The sequence below is a fragment of the Molossus molossus genome, unplaced genomic scaffold (genome assembly GCF_014108415.1).
Source record: "Molossus molossus isolate mMolMol1 unplaced genomic scaffold, mMolMol1.p scaffold_m16_p_4, whole genome shotgun sequence".
In the NCBI taxonomy this organism is placed as follows: domain Eukaryota; kingdom Metazoa; phylum Chordata; class Mammalia; order Chiroptera; family Molossidae; genus Molossus; species Molossus molossus.
Window position 1 is genome coordinate 43,206,165 of NW_023425377.1, and position 15,043 is coordinate 43,221,207.

The window sequence follows — 15,043 nt, forward strand, 5'->3', positions numbered from 1 at the left end:
ATATATATAAAGTGCAGAAGAGAAGGGGGTCCAGGATCAGTTCTTGGAAAACTCTGCATTCAGATAGAAAAGGAACAGTGAACAGAGAGAAGGAGGATAATAAACTGAATATGCTATCAGAGAAGCCAAGAAAAGAGTTTATTCCTGAAAGGGGGAGTGGTCAACAATGTTGAATGCTGCTTGGAGTTCCAGTGGTATAAAGGATTTTGAAATACTGGAAGACTGCCTGGCCGATATGGCTCAGCAGTTGAGCATTGACCCATGCACCGGGGTGGTCGCCAGTTTGATTCCCAGTGGGAGGCATGCAAGAGGCAGCCAATCGATGCTCTTTCTCATCGATGTTTCTATCTGTCTCCCTCTCCCTTCCTCTCTCTCTGTAATATCAATAAAGAGAAAAAAATATTGGAAGACTTCCAATTTCCACTTCAGTATGTATGGAATTTAGAAGTTGCTACTCTGTCCTAACAAGTAAAAACTTGAATAAACTGAAACATCAACAGCGGTTAGAGCATCGGCCTGCGGACCAGAGAGTCCCAGGTTCGGTTCCCACTAAGGGCACGTACCTCGGTTGCAGTTTGTCACCGCCCTGGTTGGGGTCATGTGGGTGGCAACCACTTGTTGTGTCTCTCTCACATCCATCTTTCTCTCTCTCTCTTCCCCTCTTCTCTCCTGCTCTATCTGAAAATAAATGCAAAAAAGAAAAGAAAAGAAAATACTCAACTCTAATTCCCTCTAGCCTTCCACATTGGGGAAATGGAAATACATAACTATAGCCATGCTCTCCCACCTAAGCAGGGAAAAACTGAGAAGTACTGATGAAGTTCATGGTCCAGAGATACAGGCCAGACAAAAAACTAACACCTAATTACAAAACTGTAGACTGCTTTCTGGCCCCCATACCTTACACTACTAAAGCCTATTCACCATAGTGCCTATTACTCAGTACATCATGCCCACTTTTTAGCAAAAAATTACAATGCACACTAAAAGGTAAAAATGAAACAAAATACAGTTTGAGAAACTGACTGCATCAGATCCAGAGTTATAAGTAGTGTTAGGATTATCAGACAAGAAATTTAAAATAACTATGATTAATATACTAAGGGTATTATAGAAAAAACTAAACAACATGCAAGAACAGATGGATAGTGTGAGCACAGAGATGGAAATTCCAGTAAAGAATCAAAAAATAAATTCTAGAAATCAAAAACAAAAAGAATCAAAAAAGAAATTCTAGAGCCCTGGCCGGTTTTCTCAGTGGTTAGAGCATCAGCCTGTGGACAAGAGAGTCCCGGGTTTGGTTCTCGATGAGGGCACATACCTTGATTGCAGTTTGTCCCCGCCTTTGGTTGGGGTCGTGTGGGCGGCAGCTACTTGATGTGTCTCTCTCACATCAATGTTTCTCTCTCTATTCCTTCTTCCAGCTCTATCTAAAGATAAATGCAAAAATGTCCTTGGGTGAGGATAAAAAGAAATTCTAGAAATTAAAAACACTATATCAGTCTGGCTGGTGTGGCTTAGTGGATTGAGCATCATCCCATGGACTGAGAGGTCCCAGCTCGATTCCTAGTCACAGCACGTGCCTGGGTCAATCCCCAGGGGGAGGGGAGCATGCAGGAGGCAGCTAATCAATGTTTCTATTTCTCTCTAAAAAGTCAATAAAAACGTATTTTAAAAATAAAAATAAAAACACTGTAGCAGGAATGAAGAATACCTTTGATGGACTCATTAGTGGACTAAACACAACTGAGGAAAGAACATTTAAGTTTGAGGATATGACAATAGAAACTTCCGAAACTGATAAACAAAGATAAAACTGAAAATAAAACCACAGAATATTCAGGAACTGTGGGAAAACTACAAAAGGTATGATATATACACAATTGAAATTCCAGAAAGAGAAGAAACTGAGAAAGGAACAGAAGCAATATTTGAAGCAATATGACTGATAATTTCCCAAAATTAATGTCAAACACCAAACCACAGATCTAGGAAGCTCAGAGAACACCAAGCAAGATAACATCCCCAAAAAACTCTACTGGGTCATATCATATTTGAACATTGGAAAATAAAACAAATAAAAATTTTTGAAAGAAGCTAGAGGGGAAAAACACCTTATCTATAGAAGAGCAAAGTTAAGAATCACAGACCTCAGCTAGAAACTATCCAAGCAAGAATAGAGTGAAATCAAATATTTAGTGTTGAGAGAAAAATCACCAATCTAGAATTGTGTACTCTGTAAAATTATCCTTCAAAAGTAAAGAAGAAATACTTTCTCAGACAAACAAAAATTGAAGAAATATGTTGCTAGTAAGCCTGCCGTGTAAGGAATATAATAGAATTTTTTTCGGGGAGAAGCAAAATAATGTGTCAGTATAGGTTTATCTATTTTAGCAAATATACCACTGTGGTGCAGTAGGGGAGGTTGTGCATGATTGGGGACAAGGGGTTTATGGGAACTTTGTGTGTTTTGCTGTGAACCTTTGAAAGTTTAGACCAAATGGACCTAACAGATATGTACAGAACATTTCAACCTACAACAGTAGAATCCACATTCTTCTTGAGTGCCCACTGAACATGCTTCAGGGTAGATCATATGTTAGGTCAGAAAACAATCTTAACAAATTTAAGATTAATTATATCAAGTATTTTTTTCTACCATAGGGGTATGAAACTAGAAATTAACAGGAGGAAAGCTGCAAAGTTAAAATACGTGGAAATTAAAACAACACACTAGTGAACAACCAATGGGTAAAAGAACAAATAAAAAGAAGTATCAAAAAATATCTTGAGCCCTGGCCAGTTTGGCTCAGCGGTTAGAGCATCGGCCTGTGGTCCAGAGAGACCCGGGTTTGGTTCCCGCTAAGGGCAGGTACCTCGGTTGCAGTTTGTCCCCAGCCCTGATTGGGTCGTGTGGGTGGCAGCCACTCTATGTGTCCCTTTCACGTTGATGTTTCTCTCTCTCTCTCTTCGTTTCACTCCATCTGAACAAAAAATGGAAAAATGTCCTCGGGTGAGGATAAAAAAATATATATATCTTGAGACAAATGAGTATGGAAACACAATATACTAACACAGGATATAGCAAAAGCAACTCAAAAGGGGAATTTTATAGTGATAAATGCCTACATTAAAAAAAGTTAAGATGTCAATAATCAACCTAACCTTGCACCTCAAGAAACTAGTAAAAGAACAAACTAAGTGATAAGATAGCAGAAGGAAGGAAATAAACATGAAAGCAGAAATAAATAAGCAACGGAGACAAGAAAGACAATAGAAATGATCAGCAAAACTAAGAATCAGTGTATTAAAAGGAAAACAATTGACCAACTTTTATCTAGACTAAGAAAAAAAATGACCCAAATTAATAAATTATAAATGAAAGGAGAGACATTATAATCTACAGAAATACGGGGGATCATAACTACTACTATGGAAATTATATACCAGTAAATTAGATAATGTAGAAGGTATGGATAAATTCCTAGAGCCATACAACTTACCAAAACTGAATCATTAAGTAATAGAAAATCTGAACAGACCAATAACAAGCAAGAAGACTAAATTAGAAATCAAAATTCTCCTAGCAAATAAAGGTACCAGGAGGCTTCACTGGTGAATTCTACCAATTATTTAAAGAAAAATGAATACCATTCCTTCTCACAGTCTTCAAAAAAAAAAAAAAAAAAATTGAAAAGGAAGGAATACTTCCAAATTCCTTCTATGAGGCCAGCATTACTGTGATACCAAATTCAGGCAATGACACTGAAAGAAAAGAAAATTCCAAATGAACATAGAATAAAAATCCTCAACAAAATACTAGTGAACCAAATTCAGGAGCACATTGAAAAGATCATATACTATGATCAAGTGGGATTTATCTCTGGTATGCAAGAATAGTTTAATGTATAAAAATTAATTAGTATGATACATACACCACATTAACAGAATGAAGGACAGAAGTAATCTGATCATTTCAATAGATGCAGAAAAAGCATTTGACAAAATTCAACATCCTTTCATAGTAAAATGCTCAACAAATTAGATATAGAAGGATTGTACCTCAAAATAATTAAAGGCCATGTATGACAAACCCACAGCTAACATCATACTCAAAGGTGAGTAGTTAAAAGCCTTTCTTCTAAGATCAGGAAAACAAGGCTGCCTCACCACTTGTATTCAACATAGAAGTCCTAGCCAGAGCAACTAGACAATAAAAAGAAAAAAGCCAATCAGAAAGGAAGAAGTGAAGTTATCTCTTTTGTAGATGACATGATCTTATATGTTGAAAACTCTAAAGATTTAGCCAAAAAAGGAACTTGTTAGAATTAATAAACAAATTCAATAAAGTCTCAGGATACAAGATAACACAGAAATCTGTTGCATTTCTATACACTAACAACAAATTATTTGAAAGAGGAATTAGAAAGCAATCTTGTGAGAAAAGAGAAAAAAGTATCTGCCCCCAGTTCCTGGTATAGATCTCTTAAACCATTGTAATCTCCTAAGTGATAAAAACATAGGAGCAGCTCTTGTTTTATTATTTGGTCTTTGGCCCCATTCCTTACACAGGTCCTAAACTTTTGTGAATTCCTAAGCAATTAAGAGTACTAGAGGATCTTTTGTTTCAATGAGGCATTTTGGGTGAGCTCCTGTGTGACTTCTGGATAGGGGCTAGTCACTAAAAACACTAAATCCTAATTAGAAGCTTAGAATTTTCAGCCACCCACCCTGCAGTCCTTTCTCCAGAGGGGGGAGAGGGGCTGGAAATAAAGTTAATAATTGATCACACCTCATGAGGAAGCCTCCATAAAAAATCCCTATAATAGAGGGTTCTGAGAGCTTCTAGGTTGGTGAACACATGCACTCTGGGAAAGAAACAAACCCCACTGCACAGGGACAGGAACTCCTGTGCTCAAGACCCTCCAGACCTTGGCCTGTAAATCTCTTTACCTAGCTGTTCATATTTATCCTTTATCATATCCTTTATTAAGTTTGTAAATGTGTTTCTTTGAGTTCTGTGAGCCACTCTAGCAAATTAATTGAACCTGAGAAGGGATGGTGGAAAACTCCAATTTATATCCAGATTGGACAGAAGTCGTAGGTAACCTTAGGGACCTACTACTTGCAATTGGTATCTGAAGTAGAGTGGGAGCAGTGTTGTGGGACTGAGCCTTTAACTGCAGGATCTGATACTATCTTTAGGTAGTAGATAGTGTTAGAATTGAGTTGAATCATAGGACTTTTAGCTGATGTTACAGAAAATTTCTTATTGTGGGGGAAAATCCCTACACATTTGGTGAGTAGTAAAGGAAACTCACAGGAGAAAGACTCATAGGAGGGAAAACTGAGTTGTTTTTTTCTTTTAAAATTTTATTTACAGTAGCATCAAAAACAATAAAATACTTAGCCCTGGCCAGTTTGGCTTAGTGGTTAGAGCGTCTGCCTGAGGATCAAAGAAACGGGGTTTGATTCCAGTCATGGGCATGTACCTCGGTTGCAGTTTGCTTCCTGGCCCTGTTTGAGGTAATTCGGGAGGCAACCAGTTGATGTCTCTCTCTCACATTGATTTTTTTCTCTCTCCCTCTCTTTCTCCCTCCTACTCTCTGTCTGAAAATCAATGGAAAAATATCCTTGGGTGAAGATTTAAAAAAACAATAAAATACTTAGAGATACGTTTAACTGAGGTAAAAGACCTGTAAGCTGAAAACTATAATACATAGATGAAAGAAATTGAAGAAGACAAATAAATGGAAAGATATCCCACAGTCTTGGATTGGAAGAATAAATATGAAAATGTTCATACTGCCAAAAGTGATCTACAGAGTCAGTGCAATCTCTATCAAAATTCCAATGGCATTTTTTCCCCTCAGAAAAACCTATCCTAAAACTTGTATGGAACTGCAAAAGACCCCGAATTGCCATAGCAATCTTGAGAAAGAAGAACAAAGCGAGAGGAATCACCTTTCCTGATTTCAATCTATATTACAAAGCTATAAAAATGAAATCAGTATGATACTGACATAAAAACAGGCATACAGACCAGTGGAGCAGAATAAAGAGCCCAGAAGTAAACCCACACATTTACATTCAACTGATTTTTGATGGGGTGCCAACACAAAATGAGGAAAGGATTGTCTCTTCAGTAAATGGTCCTGGGAAAATTGGATATCCATATGCAAAAATGCACTGGGACCCCTATCTTACACCACTCACAAAAATTAACTAGAAATAGATTAAAGACTTAAATATAATACCTGAAACTGTAAAACTTCTAGAAGAAACTGTAGGGGAAAAGCTCCTTAATACTGGTTTTGCAGTAATTTCTTTGACAAGCTACCAAAGAAACTTGCAACAGAAGCTAAAATAAATAAGTGGGACTTCATCAAATTAAGAAGCATCTACACAGAAAAGAAAACAATAAATTGAAAAGGCAATGTACAGAATTGGTTTATTTTCAGCATCTCTATGTCCTTTCTCATGCTGTTGAGCTTCTGCAAGATCATGGCTCTGAATTCTAGCTCTGTTAACTTGCCTAACTGCTCCACATTGATCTCATCTTCAGTGGAGGTCTCTTGTTCTTTCATTTGGCTTTTTTTTTTTTTCTGTGTTTCACCATTTTGGCTATCACAGTGGACTTAGGAGCCTGTCAAGTTTTTCCTGTGTGTATTGATGTTCTGCTGTTTGTGGCTCCCTCTCCTGTGTTTAGGTGAGCGAGGCAGGACCCACGTTAAACACCACTGTCAAGTCTCATTTTCCTGTTTAGAATTGCTAGCCCAGGAAAGGTACTGTCATCCTCTAGCTTTTTGCCTGGAGGCTAGAAGTCGAGGTTACTTGAAGAGTTTTGGGTTGTCATTTGTTTGAAAAACTCCCTCTGTTGCTCAGTGTAAGGGGATTTCCAGAGAGTAGGGCAGATGCTGGTTGTTAGTAAGCCCCAATTAGCATTTCAGTGGCCGACAAGGTGGAGTTGGATCTCTGAGAGAGGGGCTGCTGCCTCTCCCCAGAGCCCTGGGAAGGAGCAATATGGCCACTGTCCTGAGTGGCAGCAACTCAGCAAAAGCTCTGAGTGCCCTCCAAATCCCGACTGTCCCGACACAGTTCCAGTCCAGTCTGCCCTCCCTCTGCCGCAGGCCAAGGTGAGTGGCTGTGGCTATTTTAGCCTCTTTCCCGGCTTTTGTGGAGCTGCTTGGAAGTTTAACCCGAGGGCGCTGCTCACAGCTAAGGCTGCTGCTGTCTGTGGGCTCCCAGCCCCCCTCTCACACCTTTGCAATCCTACCAGGATCGAGTCAGTGTCCCTGGTTATACGGTCCTTGCAAGCTGCTTTTCTGTTGCTTTTTTCCGTCGATTAGTCTCTGTTATAGTTGTAATTCCAGTTGGTTCTGGGAGACGGTCTGTGTAGCGCCACTATTTTGGAATCCAAAAGATTTTTAATATATGTTGGTGCTCTTATATTGGTTGCATATATGTTTACCAAGGTTATATCCCCCTGTTGGGTAGATCCTTTTAATATTATGTAGTGGCCTTCATTGTCTCTAGTTATGGCCTTCATTTTGAAATCTACTTTATCTTATATGAATTTTGCTACCCAAGCTTTTTTTTTTTTGCCTTCCATTTTCCTGAAAGATTTTTTTCCATCCCTTTACTTTCAACCTATGTGAGTCTTTTATTGTGAGGTGGGTCTCCTGTAAACAACATATATGTGAGTCATGCTTTCTTATCTGGTCAGCTACTCTGTATCTTTTTTTTTTTTTTTTTATTCTCACCCGAGGACATTTTTCCATTCTTTGTTCAGGTAGAGTGGGAGGGAAAGAGAGGAACAGAGAGAGAGAGAGAAACATCGATGCGAAAGGAACACATCGAGTGGCTGCCACCCACACAACCCACCAGGGCCGGGGACAAACTGCAACGGAGGTACACGCCCTTAGCGGGAACCGAACCCGGGTCTCTCAGGACCGCAGGCCGACGCTCTAACTGCTGAGCCAAACCAGCCAGGGCTCTGTGTCTTTTTATCGGAGCATTCATACCATTCATATTTAAGGGGATAATTGATATGTACTTATTTATAGCCGTTTTTGTTTAGTGTGGTTCTATTATTTTTCCCTATTTCTTCTAATTAAGCAGTCCTTTTAGCATATCTTGCGGTGCTGGTTTGGTGTTAATATATTCTTTTCACATTTTTTGGCTGGAAAACTCTTTATTTGACCTTCTGTTTTGAATGATAGCCCCTGGATAGAGTAGTGTTGCATTCAAATCCTTGTTTTTCATGACCTTGATTACTTCATGTCACTCCCTTTTGGCCTGTAGTGTTTCTGTTGAGAAGTCAGCTGACAGTCTTATGGGGGTTCCTTTGCAGGGAACCTGTTGCTTATCTCTTGCTGCCTTCAGGATTCTCTCTTTGTCTTTAATTTTTGGCATTTTAATTACTATGTGTCTTGGTATGGGCCTTTTTGAGTTCTTCTTACTTGGGGCTCTCTGTGCTTCTTGAACTTGAATGCCTTCTTCCTTCATCAAGTTAGGAAAGTTTTCAGTCATTATTTCTTCAAATATATTCTCTAACCGTTGCCCATTTTCTTCTTCTTCGGGGACTCCTATGATGCGAATGTTATTACGTTTTCAGTTGTTCCACAGTTCTCTTAAGCTGTCTTTCTGTTTTTGAATTGTTTTTTCCTTTTGATTTTCTGATTGGGTTGATTTTTTTCTACCCTGTCTTCTAATTCACTGATGCTGTCCTCAGCTTTCTCTACTCTGCTGGTTAGTCCTTCAATGTGTTCTTAATTTCTGCTATGTCATTCTTAATTTCCACTTGGTAGGTTTTCAGTGTTTCTATATCTTTACTTACGGTGATGATGTCTTTACTTATGCTGTTGAGCTTCCTCAGGATCATGGCTCTGAACTCTACCTCTGATAATTTGCTTAACTGCATTTCATTGATCTCATCTTCAATAGAGTTGTTCTTTCATTTGGGATTTTGTTTGTTTGTTTGTTTCACCATTTTGGCTATCTCAGTGTGTTTTGGAGCCTGCCAAATTTTCCCTGTGGGTTTTGGTGTTCTGCTGTTTTTGGCTCCTTCTACTGGGTTTGGATGAGCCTGGGTTGGCCCACATTAAGCACCACTGTCAAGTCTTACTTTCCTGGGTAGATTTGCCAGCCCAGGAAAGGTTCAGTTATCCTCTAGCTTTTTCCTGGTGGCTAGTAGTCTCAGTTACTCAGTGCCTTGGAATGTAGCCCTGGTGTTGTACCTAAGAGGATTTCCAGAGGGTGGGATAGATCTGGTTGTTAATGAGCCTCAATTTGTATTTCTTTTACTCCCTTGGGAAAGGCTGAGTCTCCTGAGTGGGGGGCGGGGGGGCTGCTGCTTTTCCCCACAGCTCAGGGAAGGAGCACACTGGCCACAACTCAGCAAAAACTCTGAGTGCCCTCTAGATCCCAGGTGTCCCCATGGAGTTCCACTCCAGTCTACCCTCCCTCTGCTGTAGCCTCCAGGTGAGTGGCTGTGGCTATTTTAGCACTCTGTCCTGGCTCTCTGCACTGTGGAGCAGGCTTGGTCTTTATTCCCCAAGGGCGCTGCTCACAGCTAAGACTGCTGCTGTCCTTGGGCTCCCAGCCCGCCACCGTTTCGTGCCTCCTCAGATCCTACCAGTGTCCCTGGTTATATGGTTCTGTCCTGCTGCTTTTCTGTTGCTTTTTTTATGAGGATTTGTCTTTATTTTAGATGTAATTCCCATTTGGTCCTGGGAGATCGTCTGCGTATTCACTCCGCTTGTATTTTCACATCCTCTACACCTATGTTGTGCGCAGCTGGGTTGCACAGGCCTTTCTGGTGTCCTTGTACCCTGCAGGTCCCGAGGGTAATTGGATTGCACAGTACCTTTGGGGGCCTGGCTCTATACCTATGTTATGGGCTGCTGGGTTGCAAAGGCCTCCCGGTTCTTCAGCACCCTGCAGGTCCCATGGGTAACTGGATGGCACAGTCCCTGCTGGGTCGTGCAGGCCTCTCTGGTGCTGCAGCACACTATAGGCCCCCTGGGTAACTAAATTGTGCAGTCCCTGCTGGGTGGCACAGGCCTCTCTGGTGACCCTGCACCCTGCAGGTCCCACAGGCAGGCAGCTGGATAGCACCAGTCCCTCTCGGGCTCTTGCTTCCCACTGTTCTTGTGAGCTACTGGTCCGCACAGGCCTCTGTGGAGCCCCAGGTCCTGCTGCTGGTAACTGGGGAGTGCTGCTGCCCTGTGGGGCTCAACTCCTGCTCAGCTTTTGCTGTAGTTTTGGGGGATGGGTCTCAGCTGCTAGTCTGTGCTTCTGTTGCCTAGGGATGCATGTCTGCTCCCCATCCTCTGATGCTGGGGTATATCTCAACTCTGATTGGGCTGCTACTTTGGGGGATGGTGCTAGGCTCCCAACTGTCCATGGCTTCTGCAACCAACACATTGGGAGCTCCACTACTGTGCACTGGTCTGTGTTGACACAGAGTGTCCACTGGTCTGATGGTGCCAGGTGTGCTGGTGGGCTCAGGTTGCTGGGCCCTAGCCACTCCCACTGCCTCCTCCCAGGGAAGACCTGGGACCTTCCAAAATAGTGGGACCTCCCTGCCGCACAGGGAGAAGCACCCTGAAGAGCTGTTACCGCAGTAGCTGGCTGCTTCCGTTCACAGCACAGGAACTTTCTGCTCTGCGGCTCTGCACTGCTCAGGTTTGGTCGTCCACCTTCACGTCCACTTACACTCTCTCACACTCTCGCTCACTCACCCTCCTACCGGTCCTGCCCGCCATCATCTCTACTCATTTTTTAATGAATTTTGTTCTTTAAATAGGTGGATTTTATCATTGAATTATATCTCAATAAAGTTTTTTAAGAAAGCCCAACTTCCCTATATTATTATATGGAAGAGGATAGTCCTTGAAAAAATGGGGAGGAATAGGATCTAGAATACAAGTGGAGAATCTGGCCATTAAAAGAAGAAGGGAGAAAAGGGAGATATCTGTAATATTCTCAACAGTAAAGATTAAAGGAAGGAAGGGAGGGAGGGAGGAAGGAAGGAAAGAGAAAAAGAAAGAAAGAAAGAGAGAGAGAGAGAGAGAGAGAGAAAGAAAGAAAGAAAGAAAGAAAGAAAGAAAGAAAGAAAGAAAGAGAAAGAAAGAAAGAAAGAAAGAAAGAAAGAAAGAAAGAAAGAAAGAAAGAAAGAAAGAAAGAAAGAGGAAAAGAAAAGAAAGAAAAGAAAGGAGGGAGAGACAGATGGAGGGAGGGAGGAAAGGAAGAAAGGGAAGGAGGGGAGGGAGGTAGGGAGGGAGGAAGGAAGGAAAGGAAGGAAGGAAGGAAGGAAAGGGAGGGAGGGAGGAAGGAAGGAAGGAAGGAAGGAAGGAAGGAAGGGAGGGAGGGAGGGAGGGAGGGAGGGAGGGAGGGATATTTCCATTGTGGGACATTTGTAGATGTAGTGGTTGGAGGGCAGGCTTTGTGCTTAGAAAGACCTGTTTCATTTAATGCTCTGTTATTACCATCTTGACATTTTCAGTAGTTTTTTGATAAGGGACCTGACATTTTCATTTTGCACTAAGTCCTGAGTAGTCACATCCTGTTCTATGTCTTCTGTAGTTGGAGGGGAGTGTAAAGTAAGGCTGTCAGCTGAGAATGGTAGAGAGAAGAGGCTAGAAGTTGAAGGAAAATAGGTTGAGTATGAAATAGTCATGAGAAACTAGAGAAGTATAGAAGAGTTGCCAATCTGTGGCTACTCCTTTTGAATTTTTGGCATCTTTGATATGTCTGATTGTACAATATTCCCCAGCACTCACTTGCACTAGGGGTCCAGAGGATATTAATGTCAGGGTTAATCAAGGGCTAGGAGTTTGTCAGACATCTCTGATCAGGAAGAGGAAAGGATACAAAAGTGGTTATAAGGAGAAAAGGATAGAAAGTATTTATAATGATGGATGGTGGTAGAAAAGGAAGGAATAAGACAGGAAAAGGATCATGGATGAAGATAAAATGCAAGATAAAATGGTAGATTTCCGTGAGGGGGAAGTTTATTTCATGAAGACAATTGAGCAGAGGTTGGGAGGATATAAGAAGCTATTTGAATTGGTGATTCTGTAGTTTCTGTTGATGGTAAGGACTAAGTTTGATCATGGAGTGACTGAAATAGCATGAGAGGGAATGGTTATTAGAAATGCAGAGGTCAAGCAACTGAGAGGTCAGTTGTTTACATGAGTTATCCACTTGGATGATGAAATTGCTGAGAATAATGACAGGAGTGAGAGGAAAAGCTGTATGGAAGGTATGAAATCTTCATGAAAGATTTCAGCAGATATCAGTAAGAACCTCACTCTTTGCTTTATATCCTTGTTCTTTCCTTTGCTGTAAATATGCCTCTTCTACTTTCTTCTCTCCCCTCTCTACCATTTTTTTTATTCCCCTCACCCCCAACTGAAAATCCTGTCATTCTTTTAGGACACAATTCAAATTGCACCTCCTTAGTGGTGTTGAATATATTTAAACTTTGAATCCTATTTTTAATACATCTTGAAAGCATTAGACAAGTTATGCAACTTAGGACAGTCACTGAACAGTCCACAGTTTCAAATGCAGGGATTGGTTGGTAAAGCACATTTTCTTGTAGTTGTAGCTTTTTGATGTCTTAGAGAGGACTTTTGGTTTTTTAAAATGAAGATTATTGCATAATGAAGACATTTAATGTTTTCTCTAAAACTTAGTTTTAAATATTGATTAATAGATCTAATTATCAGTTGTTTTCTTTTAACAGAACACTTTTTTGGGAGATGTTGCCTTAAATGTGGTAGAGAAATTATTTTGAACTGAGTTACATTGCAAACCACTTTGTCTTTCAACATACTTTTTTCCTTAAATATATTGTATATAAAAATCTTACTTTTTTTAGAAAAAGATTTATCTTTAAGTTTAAAACTTTTTTCAAGTTGAGGAGATGGATAGATAGATAGAATAAAATATATGTTCTATTTTAATTGTAACAATTATAACACATATTACAATAAAAATAAGACATCTGAGAAGTGCTACAAATTTTTTTATAGCCTGTGAATGGTGTTTCATGATTATGAATTTTTTTCAGCCTGGAAAAGATCCTGAACCTACAGAAACAAATTTTCAAACAAAGTTAAGCTCTCATCTAAAAATCAAGGTTCCATCACCTCAGCAGAGGTCTGTGCTTGAAAGCAATGCAAGTAGTAAATCAGTCACCAAAGTTCTGTTGCCTCAGCCCCTGGAACCTGCATTGGTAAGCATTAGTCTTTTACTACTTCCTGAAAAGACTATGAAAAGAAAATATACTTATTGGGAAGATTTAGATATGCACAGTTTCTTAACAAATCTAGTGAAAAATGCAGAGACACTATATTTACAGCTCTATACAGGTAGATGTTTTGTAAGTTGACTGACAGTTGACATTTATGTCACTTGAGACACAGATATTCAGACAGAATTAAAACTTCAAGTGGTATATTGGAGCAGGCAATACCTGAGAAAGGAAAGCAGGGAGGAAACAGGATTGGGCAGGAATAGCCTTAGCCTTTTTTTTTTCTTTTTTCTTTTTGGAAATGCCAGATGGCAGAATTTTATGGTTTTATTAGAAATACAGTGTGCACACAATCTGTCTATTCATTTTCTTTGCCGTGCAGCCTAGCCTTGAGATTGGTGACTGATGGCCAGCTGAGCTGCTCTTTGTCACAGTGGCTTTACAGTTCTCTGAGGGGATGTTGTGGGCAGTCTCAGCACAGTGAGATCTGTTGTACATCAGTAGCACTTCAAGCTTCTTGATGTTGTGGACCAGGAAGCCACTGCGCAGCATGTGCTCTGTTTTCATGTTGCTCCCATAACCAACTCTGGGCATCAAGATCTGGTTCTTGAATATTCTGAGCACCCTGTTGTCAATGTCTCTGGGTTTTTTCCATTTACACTTAATTTTGACATATCGATCTGACTGGTGCCAGGTGAACTTCTTGGTCCTCCTTTTTACAATCTTGGGTTTCATGGGGGTCTGAGGGTAGCCATGGTGCTGAGTAGGAGATGGCTGCCACCTTGAAGGCAGTGCTGAGAGTCTTCAATGCCAATCTGACAGAAACTCTGCCAATGGGAGGCCTGGAGCAAAGATTGTCCATTAGAGGAATCTTATGTTGGGCTGCTGTGCTCAGATGTTGGCTGAAATTTGCCCAAGAAGATGATGGCCTCAGCCTGAAAGCTGAAGCGGGTTCTAGTGATGTTGCATCTGGGGACTATGAGCTAATTGCATTCCTTGCAGTAGAACAGCAGGTTTTTTGTTCAAGGTCTGAGCAGAGCACATCTATGGCTGCCACAGTGATAATAATTACAGCTATCATTGAATATCTCCTACTCTCTCCCTGGCCGGTTTGGCTCAGTGGATAGAGCATCAGCCTGCAGACCAGAGAGTCCCAGGTTCGATTCTCATGAAGGGCACATACACTTAAAAAAAAAAAAGTGTCTCCTACTCTTCAAGCATCAGAAGTTCTCTTTACATGTGATGTTTGTAACCTTTGCACAGCAGTCCCTAGGAATAGAATAATCCCCAGCTAAAGAAAGTAAAAGATTATATAGCTTATAAATTAGAGAGCTGACATATTCAGTGTACCGGGTAAATATGCCCATAACATATTTGTTCTTATTATTTTGATAAAAAAATTTTTCTAATGAACTATTCCAGAATATATCTTGAACAAACAACTAGTTTCAGAGATTTTTGTGTTGTTAATCCTCACCTGAGAATATTTTTCCATTGATTTTAGATAGAGTAGAAGGGAGGGAGGGAGGGAGGGAGGGAGGGAAGGAAGGAGGGAGAGAGAGAGAGAGAGAGAGAGAAAGAGAGAGAGAGAGAAAGAGAGAGAGAAACATTGATGTGAGAAAGACACATCGATTGGGGCCTCCAGCAGAACCCTGACTGGGGTCGGGGATCAAACCTGCAACCCAGGTATGTGCCTTGACCAGGAATCAAACCTGTGACCCTCAGACCACAGGCTGACACTCTAACTGCTGAGCCAAACCGGCCAGGGCTAATTTCAGA

General features: G+C 40.7%; 1 protein-coding gene across 1 annotated transcript in view; it reads left to right on the top strand.

The window, feature by feature from the left end:
- Nucleotides 1–15,043, top strand: part of MEIKIN (meiotic kinetochore factor) — a 144,334-nt gene that overhangs the window by 57,614 nt on the left and 71,677 nt on the right. Inside the window, exon 10 of the mRNA XM_036282153.1 lies at nt 13,082–13,246. Coding sequence (XP_036138046.1) covers nt 13,082–13,246 — 165 coding nt within the window. The remainder of the gene's footprint in view (nt 1–13,081; nt 13,247–15,043) is intronic.